Raw genomic sequence first — 20,999 nt, forward strand, 5'->3', positions numbered from 1 at the left:
TCATGCATACTGAGTTTTTTACACTGTTAAAGAGTTGGATTCCCATGCTAAACATGGACAAAGTTTAAAAAATTAAGTTGTACGTTTGAAGGAGTATTTTTGTTCCCAAAATACTCCTTCCGGTTTGTCACAAGTTTCGGAAAGTTTTTTTTGAGTATGGCTCTGTGTGACGTTAGATGGAGAGGAATTTCCTTATATGGGTCTAAAGGAACTTCTGCCGGAAGAGCGTGCGCTCCCGTATAGCAGAGCACTGAGAGCACAACAGACTTCACTGATCAGAGCGAGAGCATCGCGAAATGTCACAAAAGAAGTGTGTTTTTGGTTGCCAGGGCAAGACAACCCTGCACAGATTACCAAAAAAAACAGCATTAAGGGACAAGTGGATGGAGTTTATTTTTACAGAGCATCAACGGAGTTGTGCAAGTGTTTGTGTTTGTTCCCTGCATTTCGAAGATGCTTGTTTTACAAACAAGGCCCAGTTTGACGCCGGATTTGCGTATCGTTTATTTCTTAAGGATGATGCAATCCCAACGAAAAAGGGTCACGATCGTGTGTTGGAACCGCAGGCGGTGAGTAAAACTGCTTCAAATATCTCTGCTTAGTGTGTCCCCTCGCATGCCGGAGACCCGGGTTCGAGCCCCGCTCGGAGCGAGTCGTTGCTGCTGCTGCTCTCGTTCAGTTTCAGCCTCGGGATCTGATTCTGGATCATAAATAAACGGCTGAATCTGACTGTAAGCCATGGTTTGTTTTGGATGATGGTTTTTCCCTCACGATAATGTCACAGCTTCCACATGCTCTCAATGCAAAAGCCTACTGGCGCTCGTGATTCTTTAGCTCCGCCCACACGTCACGCCTCCAGACGGTCGTGTTTTTCCGGGAAAAATCGGTACAGACTATCTTTCTCTTATGAATATAATAAAACTAAAGACTTTTTGGAGTTATGAAGGATGCAGTACTACTCTATAGGTACTCAAGATTAACAGGATATTGAGTGAAAATGAGCATTTCACCCCCCCTTTAATATTTTTGTGATTCTTGATAAACAGAAAGTTCAACGACGTTGTGTCTATTTAGAGTTAATAAAGACTTTAAGAGGTTTAAAGAAACAAAGCATCGTTATTGTGAACAGAAACATATTTACTATTGTTCATTGTTAATTCATGATTGTTTAGAAACCATTAATATTCATCTGAACAGGCAATATTAAAAAAAGTATGCAAACAAAAACAGCATAAACCTAGACTAATATGCTTAATGCTGTAAAAGTTGTTGCATTAACTTAGTCAAGTTTAGTAAACCAAAGTAGGTTGCTAAAACTAATTCTGCTTTTTACTGATTATAAAAAAAAAAAAAAAAACAGAACAATTGTTCACTGGAATTTAATGTAGTTACAGCAAGGCTTTTCAAAATAATACTGGCTGATACTGCTAATAAATGATGAAATCTATTGTCAGAGTTGGATGTGAGCCATGCAGGGAACTTTTTGGACACACCTGTTTAGGCAGTTTACCATGTAGGAACTTCAATCAAAGTCAAAGAAAGCCACAAGGCTGTCACCACACAATGTCAGGCAAATATTAGCATTTTGTAATTCTTGCCCAGTCTGGATAAATTAAACTGAAACAAACCATGTGCTTACCTTTGACTTGCTCAAACTGCAGAATATTGCAAAACAATTTGACTGACTCAACATGTATTTGCATGTCACAGATGTTTGTTTTTGCTGTTTTATTATTGGCTCGCTTGATTACTAGTCATTACCAACTTCTGCAAACAAGGAATGAAACTGAGACTGGTGGGAGTCACAGATGACAACAATTTAGACAACATTTTAGGCCAGCTGCTGATGTGGTCACCGCACACTCTCATTATATGGAAAACGCAGCTTGGTCATTCTGCTAATTAACTTCTTTTGTAGTGGGCAAATGATGACAGTGTTTTTATTTTGGGGTGAACTATCCCTAACACAAACGGTAGCAGGAGAGACACATGTTGCTTCACAGGTCAGTGGGTTCAGGCTGCTGGCACACTGTGAGAGAGGGTGTTGAATAGCAAGTTGTTCCTTTGCGAATGAGCTTTGGTTTTCCTGACTGGACATATTGTGCTTTGTCCTAATGGAGACCAGGCTCAGCGCTACACCCTGGGGAGCAATGGCCAGAAACCAGCGGTACACAGGCCTCACATAACTCTGACAATGAGCTGTGTGTATTATGCTAATGGTTTAAGATAGAGGAGTGGCTCCTCAAACAGACTAATGGTCAAACGACTGACTTCATAACCTTGTCCAAAGATATCCACATGGATTTGCATGAAATAGACACACAAGCAGATTAATGAGAGAAAGATAAGCAGTAGGGCTGCACGATTAATTGCATGCAATTGTCATGCGATGCATGTCTCTTTAGTAAAGCCGGTTCTGTGATTAGTACTAAATATCAATCACCTGCTTTCAAACATACTACACAGAGTCATAGTTCACTGACAAGCTACGCAATACCACGTCATAATCGCAGATGAATGCCATTCGGTTATGAACGTGATATTATGTAGCTTGTCAGTGAACTACGACTGTATTTTAAGTGCCGCTACAGGCAGATTGAGGCAGAGAGTAAGATAGGTAAATTGAAGTAGATAGAAAGAGAGGTATGCTGAAGTAGAGAGAAAGGCAGGTAAACTAATGTACAGGTAGACTGAGGCGGAGACAGGTGGAATGAGACGAGTGGATTAAGGCAATGAGAGAGACAACTCGACTGAGGAAGAGAAAGGCAGGCTGTGGCAAAGAAGAGAGAGAGAACTGAATTGATTCTAAGACAATGAGCAATAGTTAGGTGGATAAAGGCAGAAAAGTAGACTGAGGCAATGAAAATAAGGCAAACTGACTGAGGCAATTAAGGAAAAACAGCCAGACTGAAGCAGAGAATAAGCGCACCTAAGTGAAGCGCGAGAACAGAACAGACTGGGCATATGCCTAACTCCAGGTTCACACACTCTTTCTGTGATGCCTAGCCTTTTTTATTTCGAGCCCATGTTAAAGGATCAGAACGTTCACACTGCACGTGGTAAAAGACGAGAACAGAAAAGGTTATAAATAGAAAGGTGAGAAAAGATTTCAAATCCTGCGCATGAGCACAGAGAAATTTGTGAGTGCACAAGACACAGGTTGAGCGAGAGGAGACACGTTTTAAGGCAGCGTGTATCTGAACCCATAAAGTCTATGATCTGAGCACGCTCATCTGGTTTTGTTAACAGAGCAAAGGAAATCTGCGTGGCAGCGGATAGATTTGCGCTCACGCATTATTTTAATGTGCTTTTGTGTTACAATAATGCGTCTCGTTGTTGCTTCTGAACCGCGTACACATAACTTACTGTATACACACTGCAGACACACTGCAGAGTACGTGTGAACCTTGGGTAAAAAATATAACACCTGAGGCACCACTACATTGAGCTCTATGACCAATGCATGGCAAAAAAGAAAAAAAAATCCCTGGACACAGGTTTTATTTTATTTTTATTTATTTTATTTTTTTCATATGTCTAGACATTTTGTTTGACATCTTAGTGATTATTTTGACTTATGTCTAGAGACATGTTACAACTTTTTGATAAAGTTCTCATTGGTTTTCTTTTGGAGATTTGTTTAAAATTTATAAAGAATGCATTTATGACTGTAAAGCATGTCTCTGTGTGTCAAAATCGTGATTTAAATCGAAATTGCAAAATTGATCAAAAAATCGTGATATGTTTTTTTTTGTGTTGTCCATATCACACAGCCCTACAAAACAGGCAGACTGAGACAGAGAGAGACAGACAAACTAAGACAAAGAGACAGGCGGACTAACGCAGAGATAGGCAGACTGAGGAACTGAGAGACAGTCAGTCAGATTGAGGCAAAAAGAGACAAGAAGACTAAAGCAGAGAGAAAACAGGCAGAGGGACACAGAGTTACAGGCAAAAAAATTATTTTACAATTCTTATACATTACAACACAATTCCAATATAAATATAACCACAACAATACACATCACATTAGTGATACTTATTGTAGCATATAAGAAAAAATTAAAAGATCATCTACAACAGAGCAAACTGCATCATTACCACTGATTTGAAAAAACGTCAAGTCCTTCATCATCTTATAAAATTTAAAATCAATCCACACTCTTGATTATATCCTGTTTTTTAAAATAGACACAATTTCACATCCTTCTGATCCTTCAATTTTTTTCTTCCTGCTTAAATATATTGCCATTTTTGCTTCCCCTAAAATGAAGTTTAAAAGTTGTCATTTTATTCTTTTTTTTTGCTACATATCGCTAACCAAGAATAAAACTCTGAACAGTAAAACCTTCATTTAAACTGTTAAACAACAATTTAAGAAAATCAAAAAAATAACCCAACCTTGAACACTCCATAAAACAATGAAAGATTGTCTCCCTTTTTTTACAAAAAGGACATCCATTAGACACATTAGGATTAATAACACTTATAAAAGCATTGACAGCAACTGCCCCGTGTAAAATCCTCCACTGAAGATCCCCCACTCCTTTTCCCAAAGGAGGTTTATACAACACTCTCCATACCGGTTTTATACGCTGATCCAAGCCAAATTTGTCTCTCCAAACAGTGTCTACTCTTCCATTTAACACTTTCTTATTTAAAACTTTAACACAGTTTCGATACAATTTCTTACGGTCAGCCTCGTGAATACTTGAATCTTCCAAGTTCTCCAACATCCCCCCATTAGCTCCTTTAAGATCAGGAGAAAAGAAAACTTCAGGAAAAGCATCTTTATTGTTCGGAGAAATTTTCCCTTCCCCATACCTCACAAGTAGAAATTTTTCTTCCACCGTAAGTCTCTGTTTTAAAACTTTCAAAAATTTTCTTAACAATCTTTCCGATTTTAATTTAGGCCAGATGCTACCCCTTGCGAGTTATTTAAGTCAGTCCCTCCCTCAGCTATCAGATCACACAACTTCACCTTTTTTGAAATACACATTACATTTTCAAACCCAAATGCAATTTCATTGGATACATCAAACCTGGCTCCAAACACAGTCGGTTCTTCTAATAACCAAAACAGAGAAGACCCAGAAACCACTCTTCTCTTTTCAAAAAAGCTCCACACTCTAAAAATCCCCTTATAAAAAGGTGTCAGTCCATTCAGTGGAATTCTGTTAGAATTAGGGCTGCACGTTCTCAAGTTTTTCATTAACCGTTAACCGAGGCCCTTAGCGGTTAATACTCGGTTAACCATAGCGTGCCATAGTAACCATAACCATAGTAATTTCCGGACATTGGCCGAAAAAAAAAAGGAATGTCCGACAAAATTTAATCTCTCCGGTCAAATTGTCCTATTAAAACTGCCTAATAATGCCGCCCATTAACACAATCTGAATTTGAGAATAAGCCTAAAATGTATAAGGCAAAAGGTAACAAGCAGAGTCCGCGGCCGCCTCGCTAAGGCTATGACTATGACTATGTTTGACACGTACAATATTTGAAAATCGGTAATTATTTATTTATTTATTTAAATTACATTTATATCTGAATTTATGTCAACCTATAGACTTTCAAATATCAAAATGTCATGAATTAATATGTATTTGTGTACAAAATGACATATAAACATATTTTCCTATTATACTTTGCCTGGAAACGCTTCCAACAAGGCGTCGGTTCTATTTCTAGCCTGCACGCGTCGAGCCGCGCCTGAGTCGGCAAGCTCTAACCTGTTAACATGGGAACCGAATTAAAAACAGACACGCCACACAGCTGAGATGCTTTCGCCACGCATCCAGTGTGTCCTGACCGGCCTAATGATGCCCGGGTGTTGGCTGTTGAGATTACAACAACGAGGTTGTACTTGAAGTATATCTAAGCACTGTATTGCCATACTTGCATTTTGCCCCGTCACTCGTATTAGCCCGCTTCATATTAGAAAAATGACTTCTTCTTGTGGACATTACAAATGTCTGGGAGCGCTCTGGCGGTCTCTGGTGGTGCAAAAATGTATTACAACTAAATTCAATGCACGCCATTGACGTCACTTAACCGAGCAAAATGTTTCACTCGGTTACACAATTTTTAACGGTTAATCGGTTAACCGGTTAACCATGGACACCCCTAGTTAGAATCCATTAAAAACAAACTAAAGTCCAATCCCAGACCTCCAGCTTGTCTTAAAATAGATACAGCAACATTTCTCCAAACCAGATCCTCTGGGCCTGTTAAAAGTCTTTGAATGAACTGTAAACGAAAGGTTGCTCCTCTGCTGACCAGGTGTATCAGTCCTTGTCCCCCTTCCTCTCTAGGAAAATAGAGTACACTCTGCGGTATCCAGTGAAGTTTAGTCCAGAAAAAATCCACTATTACCGCCTGCAGTTTTGCGAGAAGTCCATTTGGCGGCTCAATACAAGCCAAACGATGCCAGAACGTCGAAGCCACCAGATTATTAATAATTGTCACACGTCCTCTAAAAGACATTTTTGGCCACAACCATCTCCATTTTTCCAGACGGCTAAAACATACAACATGCCAGAAAGTGCACACACTTGTCTAATACCTCTTGTAATTTTAAAAGGAACACTCAACCCTCCATTAATTTTGAGTATACTCTCAATGTTTGCATACAACACCCCAATCATTTTGATAAAACCTGGGCTGAAACCAAACTCACTCAGAGTCTTCCAGAGGTACTTATGCTCAACCCGGTCAAAAGCTTTTTCCTGGTCTAAGGAAATAAGGCCAAAATCTAAACCCAATGATCTAGAGACGTCCAAAATATCTTGAATTAAATGAATGTTATCAAAGATCGATCTATTGGGAACACAGTATGTCTGGTCTATATGTATGACCCCACCAATCACTTCTCTCAACCTAAACGCTAAGGCTTTAGATAAGATTTTTATATCAGAGCATAAGAGTGACGCAGGTCGCCAGTTCTTTACGTTTCTGAGGTCTCCTTTTTTCGGTAACGGGGTGATCACTGCTCTCCGGCAGCTTGTCGGCAGCGGCCCTCTAGTCAAGCTGTCATTAATCACCTCCAGAAGATCATCACCCAAAACTGGCCAAAGTGATTTATAAAACTCAGCAGGAATTCCATCGATCCCTGGAGCTTTCCCGCACTCCATACTCTTTAGGGCGTTGTACAGCTCACTTTTCGTAAAAGGTTTTTCCAACTCAGTGTTTGCTTCATCCGAAACTTTAGGTAGACTCACATAAAACTTACTGGCTATATCCTTCACCTCCACGTGACCACTCTTATATAACTCGGAATAAAAACCTACCGCTCTTTTTCTTATTTCCTTAGCCTCTGTAATTTCTGTACCTGATTCAGATAAAAAGGAATGCATAGTTCTATTTTGGCCATTTTTCTTTTCAAGTCCAAAAAAGAAACTGGTTGGGCCTTCCATCAGTGCTACACTCTGAAAACGCGAGCGTACCAGAGCACCCTGTGCTTTAACCCCCAACAAATCATCTAAAATTTTCTTTTTATCTTTTAAAATTTTAACACATTCTCTGTCTCTAACAGATTCCACTAAATGTTGTATTTCAATTATCTCTTTCTCTAGATCTTTCAGGGATTGGGAAATGTCTCTCGAAACATTGAGTGTATACATACGGCACAGTTGCTGTATCTCTATTTTTGCAATGTCCCACCATTGTTGCAAAGAATCAAAGGATGACTTCTTATTCTTAAACTGTTGCCAAAAATGGCCAAACACCTCACAAAAAAAATTATCTTGCAATAAAACCGTATTAAAATGCCAATAAGCACTTCTTGGCTTTACATTAGTGATAAAAACATTACAACTGACTAAACCATGATCTGAGAAGCCCACAGGAGAAATTGCACATTGTTTTATAATATTAAAATGATGTTTAAAACAATACCACCTGTCTAGTCTAGCCGTGGTCACATAAAGTTCCCTCACTTGTGTCCATGTGTACTGCCTTTGTGTTTTATTTAGAACCCTCCAAATGTCATACAATTCACATTCTTTCAGGATTTGTTTTAAGACACACTGCGAAGGTATATGTGGTTCTTTGTGATTTCTATCAATTTTATCATCTTCTGTACAATTAAAATCACCCCCTAGAAATAAAAACTCTTCAGATTTACAACTCTTTACCATATCTCTAACTTTGTTTAAAAACAGCACTCTTTCACCTCCCAATACTGGGGCAGTAACTGTCCCTCGACTACATGCTCTACTTCACAAGAGACTGGATTTATATTATTTCTTAGTAAAATTGTTACACCTCCACTAGTGGTAGTCTCATGGCTCACTATCACCTTTCCTTCCCATTCCATCATCCATTCATTTTCATTTTTTAAATCACTATGTGTTTTTTGAAGAAACATGACATCAATCTTTTTTTGCCTCATCAACTCATAAAGTATTGCTCTTTTTCTGAAATCTCTTGCACAATTCATGTTCAGGCTGCCCAGTCTTAAATTACTCATAAATAAATGAGAAAAAAAAGAAACTGTGCAAAACAAAAACAAGAAATTGACAAAGAAAAAAGAAAAATTAAAACACTTCCTTTTCATCATTTAATCTTTTGGATCTCACCTTTTGAACAAATTTCTTTAACCTGTATACTTCCTGCTCTGTGAGACCCCCTAAACCAATTTCTTTCATTGACATTTTTGCAGCCTCTATGAACATTTCAGTATCAGGAAAAAACTCTTGTACTTGAACACCCTTCATGCCTTTTGTGTTCTGCAAAAAAGATTTAATTTTTTCAAGGGTGTAAGCACTCCTCCCAGATCTTCTTTGAGAGACTGAGTCAACTGAACTTACGGATTCACAATCACTTTCTGTCACAGAGTCATCTGAGTTATTTTGTTCATGTCAGGCATGGTTTCTTGAACCATCTTTTCTTTTATCTGATCTTCTTGAACCTGCTCTTTCCTAGCTTTTTTTCCTCTACTTTTTCCACTTGTTTTTCTCTTTAAAGTCGGTGTTTTAAACAGATTGTCATCCTCCACCATATCGATGTCTCCTGAGACTTCTACATTCACATAAGGTCCAGCAGCATCATTTACTTTTTCAATTTCCCCTTCTACTTCTTTCTCATTAGTTCCATTTACAGTTTCTTTTTGATTAGTTTGTTCACCACTCTCAAGCACTTCCCCTCCTTTTTCCTGATTCCCATTCTCCACATTAATTTTCTGTCCCTCACCTTCAATACCATTCCGTTGGCTTACTGCATCGTGTTCCACATTTTCAGGCTACTCACGAGCAAGATGTCTTCCTTGTCCACATTTAAAACACTTCATTGTCTCCGATGTAACGTAAATCACATAATCAAAATCATCAATTCTAAACTTTAAAGCGAGATTCAACTCCGCACTCTCATTGTTCAGAATCATATACACCTGCCGCCGAAAAGAAACAACATGCTTCAACTGTGCCGATTTGCAATTTAAATTGATTTTTTTAAACTGCGAAACAACTTTTCCGTGCGTGACCAGTTCTCTTTGGATCACTTCATCCTTTATAAAAGGTGGAACATTAGACAACAAGATCTTTTTCGCCGGTTGAATCAAAGGCATTACCGGTGTGTACGAATCATTCAACACAATTCCACTAGTGACTATCTCATTAACCTTGTTCACGTCATCTAGGAATAAAACAAATGCCCTGTTCATCCTAGATGCCGACAAGATACTGTTATACCCCACAACTTGAGCAACTGCTATACTGCAGTCCTTTATAGACCAGCGCTCCGCGGAGATGACTTTAATGCCATTCCGTCGCGTTAGCTTATCAAGCTGTACGCTCTCCGCTGTTGCCATCTCCGACAGCGCACGCTGAACACTCTCCCTAGCTCTTTGCTGAAGAAAAGATAGAAAACTCACACAGCCCGCAGGCCAGCGCTCTCGCCTTCCACGCTCGTTCAGCTCAGACGCTCATGCATGTGCGCGCGCACACACACACACACACAGAGAGAGAGGAGAGAGAGAGAGAGAGAGAGACAGATAGACTGAATCAGAGAGGGAGAGACAGTAAGACTGAAGAAGAGAGAGAGAGACAGATGGACTGAATCAGAATGGGAGAGACAGTAAGACTGAAGAAGAGAGAGAGAGACAGATGGACTGAATCAGAGAGAGAGAGACAGATGGACTGAATCAGAGAGAGAGAGACAGATGGACTGAATCAGAGAGAGAGAGACAGATGGACTGAATCAGAGAGAGAGAGACAGATGGACTGAATCAGAGAGAGAGAGACAGATGGACTGAATCAGAGAGAGAGAGACAGATGGACTGAATCAGAGAGAGAGAGACAGATGGACTGAATCAGAGAGAGAGAGACAGATGGACTGAATCAGAGAGGGAGAGAGACAGATGGACTGAATCAGAGAGGGAGAGACAGATGGACTGAATCAGAGAGAGAGAGACAGATGGACTGAATCAGAGAGAGAGAGAGACAGATGGACTGAATCAGAGAGAGAGAGACAGATGGACTGAATCAGAGAGGGAGAGACAGATGGACTGAATCAGAGAGGGAGAGACAGATGGACTGAATCAGAGAGGGAGAGAGACAGATGGACTGAATCAGAGAGGGAGAGACAGATGGACTGAATCAGAGAGGGAGAGACAGATGGACTGAATCAGAGAGGGAGAGACAGTTGGACTGAAGCAGAGAGAGAGAGAGAGACAGATGAACTGAATCAGAGAGAGAGGGTCAGATGGACAGAATCAGACAGAGAGACAGATGAGACTGAAGCAGAGAGAGAGAGAGACAGATGGACTGAAGCAGAGAGAGAGAGAGACAGATGGACTGAAGCACAGAGAGAGAGAGACAGATGGACTGAAGCACAGAGAGAGAGAGACAGATGGACTGAAGCACAGAGAGAGAGAGACAGATGGACTGAAGCAGAGAGAGAGAGAGACAGATGGACTGAAGCACAGAGAGAGAGAGACAGATGGACTGAAGCACAGAGAGAGAGAGACAGATGGACTGAAGCACAGAGAGAGAGAGACAGATGGACTGAATCAGAGAGAGACAGCTGGACTGAATCAGAGAGGGAGAGAGACAGATGGACTGAAGCACAGAGAGAGAGAGACAGATGGACTGAAGCACAGAGAGGGAGACAGTTGGACTGAATCAGAGAGAGACAGCTGGACTGAATCAGAGAGAGAGAGACAGATGAGACTGAAGCAGAGAGAGAGACCGATGGACTGAATCAGAGAGAGAGAGAGACAGATGGACTGAAGCAGAGAGAGAGAGAGACAGATGGACTGAAGCAGAGAGAGAGAGAGACAGATGGACTGAAGCAGAGAGAGAGAGAGACAGATGGACTGAAGCACAGAGAGAGAGAGACAGATGGACTGAAGCACAGAGAGAGAGAGAGACAGATGGACTGAAGCACAGAGAGAGAGAGACAGATGGACTGAATCAGAGAGAGACAGCTGGACTGAATCAGAGAGAGACAGCTGGACTGAATCAGAGAGAGAGAGAGACAGATGGACTGAAGCACAGAGAGGGAGACAGTTGGACTGAATCAGAGAGAGACAGCTGGACTGAATCAGAGAGAGAGAGAGACAGATGGACTGAAGCACAGAGAGGGAGACAGTTGGACTGAATCAGAGAGAGACAGCTGGACTGAATCAGAGAGAGAGAGACAGGTGAGACTGAAGGTGCGTTCACACTAAGGTGCATTCACAATCAACCCGTAAAGGCCCCTTAAAGACACATGACATCTGAATGTGATGTGTAATGTCTGAGTCGAAAACATTAGGCACATTAACTTTCACTTAAGCTGGCAAACGATCTCAGCTTCAGCCGTGGAAAGTGAGGGACTAACTGATCTCTGCTTCATTACAGTTTGCAAATTTATTAATTTTTTTGTCGCGAATGCTGATCTGCCTTCAAAACCCCTAGTAAAAGAGTTGCACGATAACGTGCGTCATCACTATGACACAGCATTAGTTCTGGCTTTTGTTTACACAGCGCTTGTTCTGGGACTAAACCGGGCAATGTTACTAGGTCCCCAACCCGGGATCAATCCCAGAATCAATCCTGGGATGCATTTGCATCCACACAGAAAATGACCCGGCAATTTTCCGGGTCCAACGTGCAGAGTGAAAAGGGCTTTGGACTGAAGCAGACAGATAGACAGATGGACTGAAGCAGAGAGAGAGACAGGTGATACTAAGGGAGGCAGTGGAATTTCTCTCAGAAGTCGTCTTCTATTCCCAGAAAGCATTCAGCTCGCTGTCACCATAGCAACTGCACACCTGCGTGGTCAAAAGCATGCTAGCTGTTTGATTTCTCAACTCTCACTGCTGGACTACAAACCAAACAGGAAACATTTGATCAATCAGAGTGACCAAAAGGAACTTTAATGGTGGCACGGCACAAAGTGTCAAAACAAGATCAATCCTCTTATAATCAATGAAGCTGTCTACAGTTCCAGCACAGCAATCTACAGTTTTCTGTCTGGTGTCAGATTTCAGGCAATTGGTATATTTTCCCTACTCCCTATTGTTTCCTGTCCTTTCCTCGTACTGAACTGAGGATAAAACTGAATTAAAGGCAAAAACCAAATGAAGCCAAGTCCTGTATCCATGCACTTCAGAACACCAATCCACTTCCCCTACGAAGGGAGCAAAATAGGAGATGAGCAGATAAGATGAAAAGAGAAGCTGATGATACTGTTGATTCAGTATGTGAGAAAGAGGGAGATACACCTATTTGCTAAGCCTATGCTATGCAGGTATAATGCTTGGGCAATACTGTAATATTTTACAGTCCCACAAATAAAGCTTTGTTGACAGACTCTAGAAAAAAAAAAAAGAGAAAAAGCAAAATAAGGAAAAGCAGTACGAGAAAGAAAGAGGGTAATAATACATGGAAACAGCTAGTAAAACATATTTAGTGAGCAGTAAGCATAGTCTGCAATAACCTTTACAGATGCACTTGCAGCTAAATCACCAATATCGGAAGCCTGGAAGCCTATTTATGCAACAATTTATGCGCATCAGTTCAGTATGCGCGAGGACTGCAATTGAGAACTGCTGCATTAAGCTATTTTATGTCTTTTAAAGTAACACAGCATAATTCGCACAATCAAAAAAAAAACAATCTTGGATTTGGATCGGCCCTCTCTGGCCAATCAGAGAAAAATGGCAGTATCGGAGACGATACCGGATTTAAATATCGGATTGGCACATCCCTAATAAGAACCGGTTCTCGGTTCCCAACCCTAATCCTCGCCAAAAAAAAAACTTTTAGTTAGCGGAAAGCATTAACGTTAATAGAAGGATAAAATCTGTTAATATATAATTTGTAGCTGTAATGCTCCTAAATTTTTGCTGGTGCTCCTAACTTTTTGGAGTAAAAAAAGTTCATTTTCAAGCCATGAATTACTTTTTTTTATTAGTATTATTTTCTCTTTTTTTTCCTGAGGTGGAAACAAGCTTCCATAAAACATTGAATAACAAAAAAAAAAAGCCATCAAGGCGGGTTGTGGTAGTTCAAATGTCAGAATGAAGCATGTGGTCTCTGTCAGTTATATGGAGACAGGGTGGAGTTGCACATGGGCCAGCTGTCTCATACCCCGGAGATGAGAGGCATCTGTCACTGTGCTGTTAAACACATGCTCCTCCACTGGGCCTTTCTGCCTGTCCTCTGCTCACACATCACTTAGCTCACGTGATCCCTTGTGTTTTGGGAAACAATTCAACATGATGTCCTACATGTGCATATGGAAGCAGTGGTGCTGCAAGTCAGTTACTTTTCCCAGATGAAGACACAGAGCATTGAGCGATTTACCATTGCTGCCTTGGTAACATAATATGCACTGAGGAGTATGTTTATTGTTGAGGAACACAAGCGCATTGGGAATTATAATGTATTTATAATACTTACAGTCTACTATTAGGCTTTTCAACCAATGAAAGACTTTACATAAACTGTTCATATATGAGTACTAGGGGTTGCACGACTACTGATTTTTTTAATATAGTTATCACTGAACAAGTATGCTGTGTTAAACTAAAATAATTATTCATTTCTAAAACAATATTTATCATGCAAGCATTGCTCACTTTAAAAAGAATGGCTGAGTTATTATTGCAACAACAGATTAAATAAATACGTTATTTTACCCGTCAGAAAAAAGCTACCAGTCTGGATTAAATCTTAAGGTGTGGCTGTTGGCTGTTCGTACCAGAAACATAATTCCTCCAAAGAAAACTGTTATGCAATCTGAAATCATGTTAGCAACATTAAGTAATTAATAAGTAATTGTAAGTAATGGGAATATCCACCTCGGGGTGGAGGAATAAGGTGGTGCTACAATTAGTGAGTAATTGTTTTTTTGTTGTTTTTAATCAATTAATCATTCTCACTAGCTGGATCTCCATCCAAAATTGCAAATTTAACTTGTGCGCAAATTGGAATAACGTACAAAACTTTTGCGAACAAGCACCGTTTCCATCCAATGAGTCAAAGGGAACAAAATCGTCACTTCCTGATAAACTGGTACTATAGAAAAGAAGGAGAAGCTACTGATTATAATATTATTGCTTTCAGAAGTGGACGCTGCTGTTTGGGAATGCAGTCGTTATGGCATTCGTTATTGTCGTTATTGCTTATATATAGTTATGAAAAGGACCATTGCAAGCTGACAGAGACCAGCTTTTGTGATTTTGTGAAAATTGGCAGTAATACCCCCACCTTGCGCAGTGTCCCTGAGTGTCCCTGGGACATCAGTGCGGTCGGAGCGCGTTTTCTCAACAGCTGGACATATACATTTAAAGTTTCATTTTTGAACAGTTGTTTGAAATGTATTGATTCATTATTTAAAATAATCTTGGAGATTTTTGAATTGTCTAAATCATAAATGCAGCAGGGTTGAGGCCTGCAGTGATGTTTTTCTTTTGTTATGGCAGCAGTCCCCTCTGCACATATATTTTTTTGAGAATGTTGCACACCTGTTGCTGTTTGTTATTCTGCATGAAACTTCATGCCAATAAACAAGAAATATTACTGACTTGTGCGTTTCCAGCGCTCTTTTTATGTTCTTCCGTTTTTTGACGTTGAAAAAGGAAACGTCTTTTTTTTTTAGACATGGAAAATCGATTTTACAATCGATTCAATGAACACTTATGTCTTAAGAATCGAAAATGATTTTTTCACAAAAGTGACAGTCCTACTGGCTAGTCAGGATTTGCCATCCCATAGCACAAAGTCACATTACTTTTTTGATGCGCTTGGAGGAATTTATTCACAAAATGCATTTCCATCTCCTATTATTCGCATTAACCCTTTTTCACACAAGTCAAAAACCACATCAAGCGAGCATAAAAACTTTTTTGTAAATTAAGACAGTTTTTTGGGCCGAATTTGATCACACCTTAAAAGAGTGGCTATTCCATGAGCCAATAGCATTCGACCACAGGTTATGACTGAGCATTTAATGGCTGACTTACTAAATGAACATTCTCTCATGAGTGCATGATTCAATGACTTGCTTATTACACATAGAAGAAAGTCACGTGACGCCCCCTATTGGGGGACAAAAAACTGCAGTCACTGAACAAACAGTCAAGGATGTTTTTGGTGGATTTAGCATTAAATGAATCGTTTTAGAATCACTAGCTAGTACAATCAAACACTTGACCATCAAAACACATCCAACTAGATTCAGGATCGTTACACATGCGATACAATTTAGTAACGTTAATGCAGCTATGTTTGTATCTGTTGCAGATTATGCATTTCTACTATGAGAGGCGAACAAATCCTCAATTATATATTATTATATATGCTTAGACAGTAATACACAAACATCGTCCTTGTTGGACAAATGTTTTTCGATTTTATTTGTTTAAAACAGAATCCATCACACAGATAGCGATGTATGCTGTGCAGACAGCAGATCTTTGCAGGTTTTGAGTCATGCAGTGAAGCAGAGATCAGCACACGGCCTTTAACGGGCTAATACACTGTAGCATGCTAGCCTCAAATCCAAATCTGCATATATTGTTATATATCTTACTCCTTAAACGACTAAACTACTGAATAACGAAACGGACGAGTAGAATAAATTAAAACACGGAAGTGTGCATCGTTGCCACTCATCCTACCTGTTTCCACAAAAGCTTTTTATTCCAGAGAGGCTTGACATAACAGCGATGGACATTAGCCAGCAACGGTGCTGCTGTAAACACAAACCAAACCCCGCTCGCACTGCGCATGCGCCGCCGCTCTCTTCGGCTCTCTTCGGCATTCTTCGGAATAGAATCGAATACTAGCGTACTGCTTTCTGCGCAGTATATACTACATTCTGCATACTAATAGATCATTTTTAGAAAGTTTTATGCTGCATTGTTGTCATCTTAATTTACGTTGCGTGTTTACCTGAAAATGATCCCTTTATAATTTAGAAAATAAACACAATTTCACACTTTTTAAATCTATTTTGCATCAATTTATTTTACATTTGGCAGTCCAATTAAGTAATAAGGCAAAAAAAGAGCAGTTAAAAATAAGAGATGATAGTAAATGCAAGTTTAGTATGTTGTATACATGTAGGCCTACTGTAGAAAAAAGTAGAATGTTAGTATAGAACATTACAAAGAAGAACTGTTGTATAATACAATAGACCTTAGATAGAGTTGAGCCATATTTTTGATAGACATAAATATAATGCTGTGAGTGATAGAAGTACAGAGTGTTCAATAGATTTTACTGTTGTTTATCAACCAATTGTTCAGATGAAACATCTTTCTGAGAGAAAAAAAATACTTCCACGAGACAAAAACTCCATAAAACAGTTTTAAGTTTTTGGTTGTGAAAATGATTTGTGGTGTCTAAACTGGCTAAGGGCTAAGGGCAAGCGGTATTTGGTATTTCACGCATACAGAAAATTTCCATATACAATTTCCATATGGGGTGTTCGATATATTTATATTTATATGTATGTATGTATGTACATATATATATATATTACTAGTATAAAGAAAAGTTGATGTCTGAGGTAAATATTTCTTACTATTTTATTGAAAGTGTGCAAACATAGTAAAATAGTATAAACATGTAAAAACTATAATAGGCCTATAACATAAATATGGTCCTTTCAACCCAGGTTGTGATGTTACAACGTTGGCTTGGATCAATTTTCCTTCCTCTTTAATATAACTTTCTTTCACCATTTGTTTGGGAAACTTTTTGTTTTACTTTCGCAATCAACTGGGTTTTTCATTACTACTGGCCTTACGCTGTAAAATATTTTTAAGTTGTATATAATAGAAATGTTATTGCACATTTTATAAGACAATACTGTTTCACTCTTTCTACTTCAAAATGTCATGTTTAATTCAACATTAATGGACAATACTTTGTAACTATGTTTGTTAAATGTATTAGCAATTTCTGAATGAAAATACTTTAAAAAGCATTGTGACACCTTCTCATTTACACACCACACATCATAGCAAAACATTTGTTTTAAGCTGCAAATGAAGTCAAGTTCTTCAGTTTGTCCAGGTGAGGAAATTGCAGTCAAGTAGCCCACCGTCACGTGCCGTACCACCATACACCAGCAGATGTCATGCTTATTCATAAAACTGCATCCTGGGGGTATAAGAAAGAGTCTGAACACTCAAGTGATGATGTAACTGTGTTTATTATCTTGGCATGCAACTACATGTCATGACCTTTAGATTCATTTCACCAGTTTGCCCTACATATCAGAGCCAAGCTTAGCCAAGATACAAGAGGAATAACAAACAAACAACCAGTAAGAACTGTGCATTGGTTACACTTCTATATTTTCTTCCTTGCATTGCCACAAGCAAAAGGGAAATCTTTGCCTGGTGGTATTTAAAAAGAAACAAATGCAATATAAATATTAATCTTACTATTATTTCATCAAAAGATATTCCTGACTTTTAGACTCTTTCTCTCTTTGACCATAAATAGCCTCATTTCTCTGATTATACATAATAAAAATGTGCAGTATGTCCATCTAATGATGGCTCTGGTTGTATAAAATGACGGATGCCCATCTTCTATTAATTTACAATTGAATCGAACAATAGATTTGCAAATAAAATGTCTAATACAGACGTAAGAATATTCAACACAGTTTGTTTATGCAGTTGCATACAGAACAAAAACAAGCATCATCACAACCAAACAAGTCCTGCCCAATTATAACAGCTAAGCACATTTTTAAAATTTAAATGCAAACAAAACTGACATTTCCAAGGGGGAAAAAACTACATCATAATCCTGATATTAATCCATTCAAGCAGACAGTAAATGCTATAGGAAGTGAGTAAAATGCAAGATACAGTGCAGGACATTCACAGCGCTGGGGTGTTGTGTGACACAACTACACAATCATACTTCCTTTGCCAAATAACCTCTTTGCCAAAGGCAGCATGCATGATACAGGGCTGAGCTGGGCAGATAAACGAGTCACTCATGTACTTATAAGGCTTTGCTGCATTGCAACGGGTGATAATATAGGAAAAGTGACATTTTAAAGGCAATTTAATAGCTAGAGAGAAACTTAGAACGGAAACTCGTATTGTTACCAACCCAGCGCCATTTTTGAAACTCTCATATCAGATGAGGCCCAACAAATAGAAGATGAACCAAAAATAAAGGCAAAAATCTTTACATGTGCACTAAATCAACAAGATGTTACGCTTCAACACACTAGGACTCATCCATTAAAAATTTCTGTATATCGTTCAAAAAGTATTTTGCAAAAAATGTCTTTGCTGGAAGGTGCAGCTGTAACATCGCTTGTCGAAAAACGCTTCGACTGCAGGAGTCAAAATTAGTTTTAATGAGACAGTGCTTGAGCCCAGACCAGGTAGATTCACTACACATTTCTCATTTGAAGTGGAAAAACATTAATACCACATAAGTAAAACCGTGATTAACAGTCTTAAGTGATAATGCATTCATATTCATATTTTGTTCAGGCTAAAGACAATATGCACATTCATACACTAATTCAAACATAATACACACACTTAACTGGTCCAGTCAATACATTTAACAACAGAGAAATAAGTGACCGGAGACAATCCTGTCATAATTAGATACTGACATGCTATTTTAAATGGGAGTTTTTCTATGAACTGTTACACAGTTTTCATCTTTCAGGAACACTTAGCCAGCACAAAACTACATGAAAACACCAGCAATATTGGAGTTACTGTGATTATTTTTCTTGTTTTCTCTTAATCAAGCATGAAGTAATCTTCAAAAACATTATGGTTTGTAGATACTGTAGGGGTGATTGTACTTTCAAAATGTTGACCAAACAATTAATAAATGATACAAAATATCCCAACAACTTCATGGAAGTTAGCAATGTTTTGTAATAAAATAAGGTAAAACTAGAATTTTGGAAACTCAAGAACCTTTAAACGCAGTCTAATTATCTGTATTCTAAATTACAGGAATCAACAAGAGCAAAAATAAAAACCGAAGTGAACATTTGACAATTGTAAACAACAGACAGGAACTGTGACTGCATTAGGCGTTTCATACACACAAAACAATTCCACATCCTCAAACAAGTCTGAACTGTGAAATTCTATTGGGCTGTTTGTGGTTTATAGCTAATAAAGATACAGCTCACCCAAAAATGACCAAATTTCTGTGTTATAGTACACAAGTCCAAGCCTTAGACCATATATATATAGGGGTGGTGTTGGTGCAGTGGATAAGACACATGCCTTTGGTGTGAGAGACCCGGGTTTGAATCCACTGTGAGACACCACTGAGCAAGACACTGGACTACTATTTCCTCCAGAGGTGTTGGACCTCTGACATATATAGCAATTGTAATTCGCTTTAGATAAAAGCGCCAGCTAAATGAATAATTGTGTATGGTCTAGACTCAGACTCAACCCTCTTCTGGTCTCTGTTTAGACTCAGACTCAACCCTTTTCTGGTCTCTGTCTAGACTCAGACTCAACCCTCTTCTGGTCTCTGTCTAGACTCAGACTCAACCCTCTTCTGGTCTCTGTCTAGACTCAGACTCAACCCTCTTCTGGTCTCTGTCTAGACTCAGACTCAACCCTCTTCTGGTCTCTGTCTAGACTCAGACTCAACCCTCTTCTGGTCTCTGTCTAGACTCAGACTCAACCCTCTTCTGGTCTCTGTCTAGACTCCGACTCAACCCTCTTCTGGTCTCTGTCTAGACTCAGACTCAACCCTCTTCTGGTCTCTGTTTAGACTCAGACTCAACCCTCTTCTGGTCTCTGTCTAGACTCAGACTCAACCCTTTTCTGGTCTCTGTCTAGACTCAGGCTCAACCCTTTTCTGGTCTTTGTGTTGACTCAGACTCAACCCTCTTCTGGTCTCTGTCTAGACTCAGAATCAACCCTCTTCTGGTCTCTGTCTAGACTCAGACTCAACCCTCTTCTGGTCTCTGTCTAGACTCAGACTTAACCCTCTCCTTGTCTCTGTCTAGACTCAGACTCAACCCTCTTCTGGTCTCTGTCTAGACTCAGACTCAACCCTCTTCTGGTCTCTGTCTAGACTCAGACTCAACCCTCTTCTGGTCTCTGTCTAGACTCAGACTCAACCCTCTCCTGGTCTCTGTCTAGACTCAGACTCAACCCTCTTCTGGTCTCTGTCTAGACTCAGACTCAACCCTCTTCTGGTCTCTGTCTAGACTCAGACTCAACCCTCTTCTGGTCTCTGTCTAGACTCAGACTTAACCCTCTTCTGGTCTCTGTCTAGACTCAGACTCAACCCTCTTCTGGTCTCTGTCTAGACTCAGACTTAACCCTCTCCTTGTCTCTGTCTAGACTCAGACTCAACCCTCTTCTGGTCTCTGTCTAGACTCAGACTCAACCCTCTTCTGGTCTCTGTCTAGACTCAGACTCAACCCTCTTCTGGTCTCTGTCTAGACTCCGACTCAACCCTCTTCTGGTCTCTGTCTAGACTCAGACTCAACCCTCTTCTGGTCTCTGTTTAGACTCAGACTCAACCCTCTTCTGGTCT

At 39.5% G+C, this 20,999-nt stretch overlaps 2 protein-coding genes across 4 annotated transcripts in view; both read right to left on the reverse strand.

Annotated features, from left to right (window-relative positions):
* The window catches only part of LOC127966630 (rab GTPase-activating protein 1), a 92,893-nt gene extending 76,650 nt beyond the window's left edge, over positions 1 to 16,243 (reverse strand). For both annotated transcript variants that reach the window (XM_052567765.1, XM_052567763.1), the window contains exon 1: positions 16,109 to 16,243. The gene's annotated coding sequence lies outside the window, so the exon portion shown is untranslated. The remainder of the gene's footprint in view (positions 1 to 16,108) is intronic.
* A 598-nt stretch (positions 16,244 to 16,841) lies between these two features.
* LOC127966632 (roquin-2) overlaps positions 16,842 to 20,999 on the reverse strand; it is a 32,650-nt gene continuing 28,492 nt past the window's right edge. Inside the window, exon 20 of one of the 2 annotated variants that reach the window (XM_052567768.1) lies at positions 16,842 to 17,597. In XM_052567768.1, the coding sequence (XP_052423728.1) occupies positions 17,323 to 17,597 (275 nt within the window). In that variant the 3' untranslated portion in view covers positions 16,842 to 17,322. The remainder of the gene's footprint in view (positions 17,598 to 20,999) is intronic. The other variant, XM_052567767.1, reaches the window with a different exon arrangement.

The sequence above is a fragment of the Carassius gibelio genome, chromosome B10 (genome assembly GCF_023724105.1).
Source record: "Carassius gibelio isolate Cgi1373 ecotype wild population from Czech Republic chromosome B10, carGib1.2-hapl.c, whole genome shotgun sequence".
NCBI lineage: Eukaryota > Metazoa > Chordata > Actinopteri > Cypriniformes > Cyprinidae > Carassius > Carassius gibelio.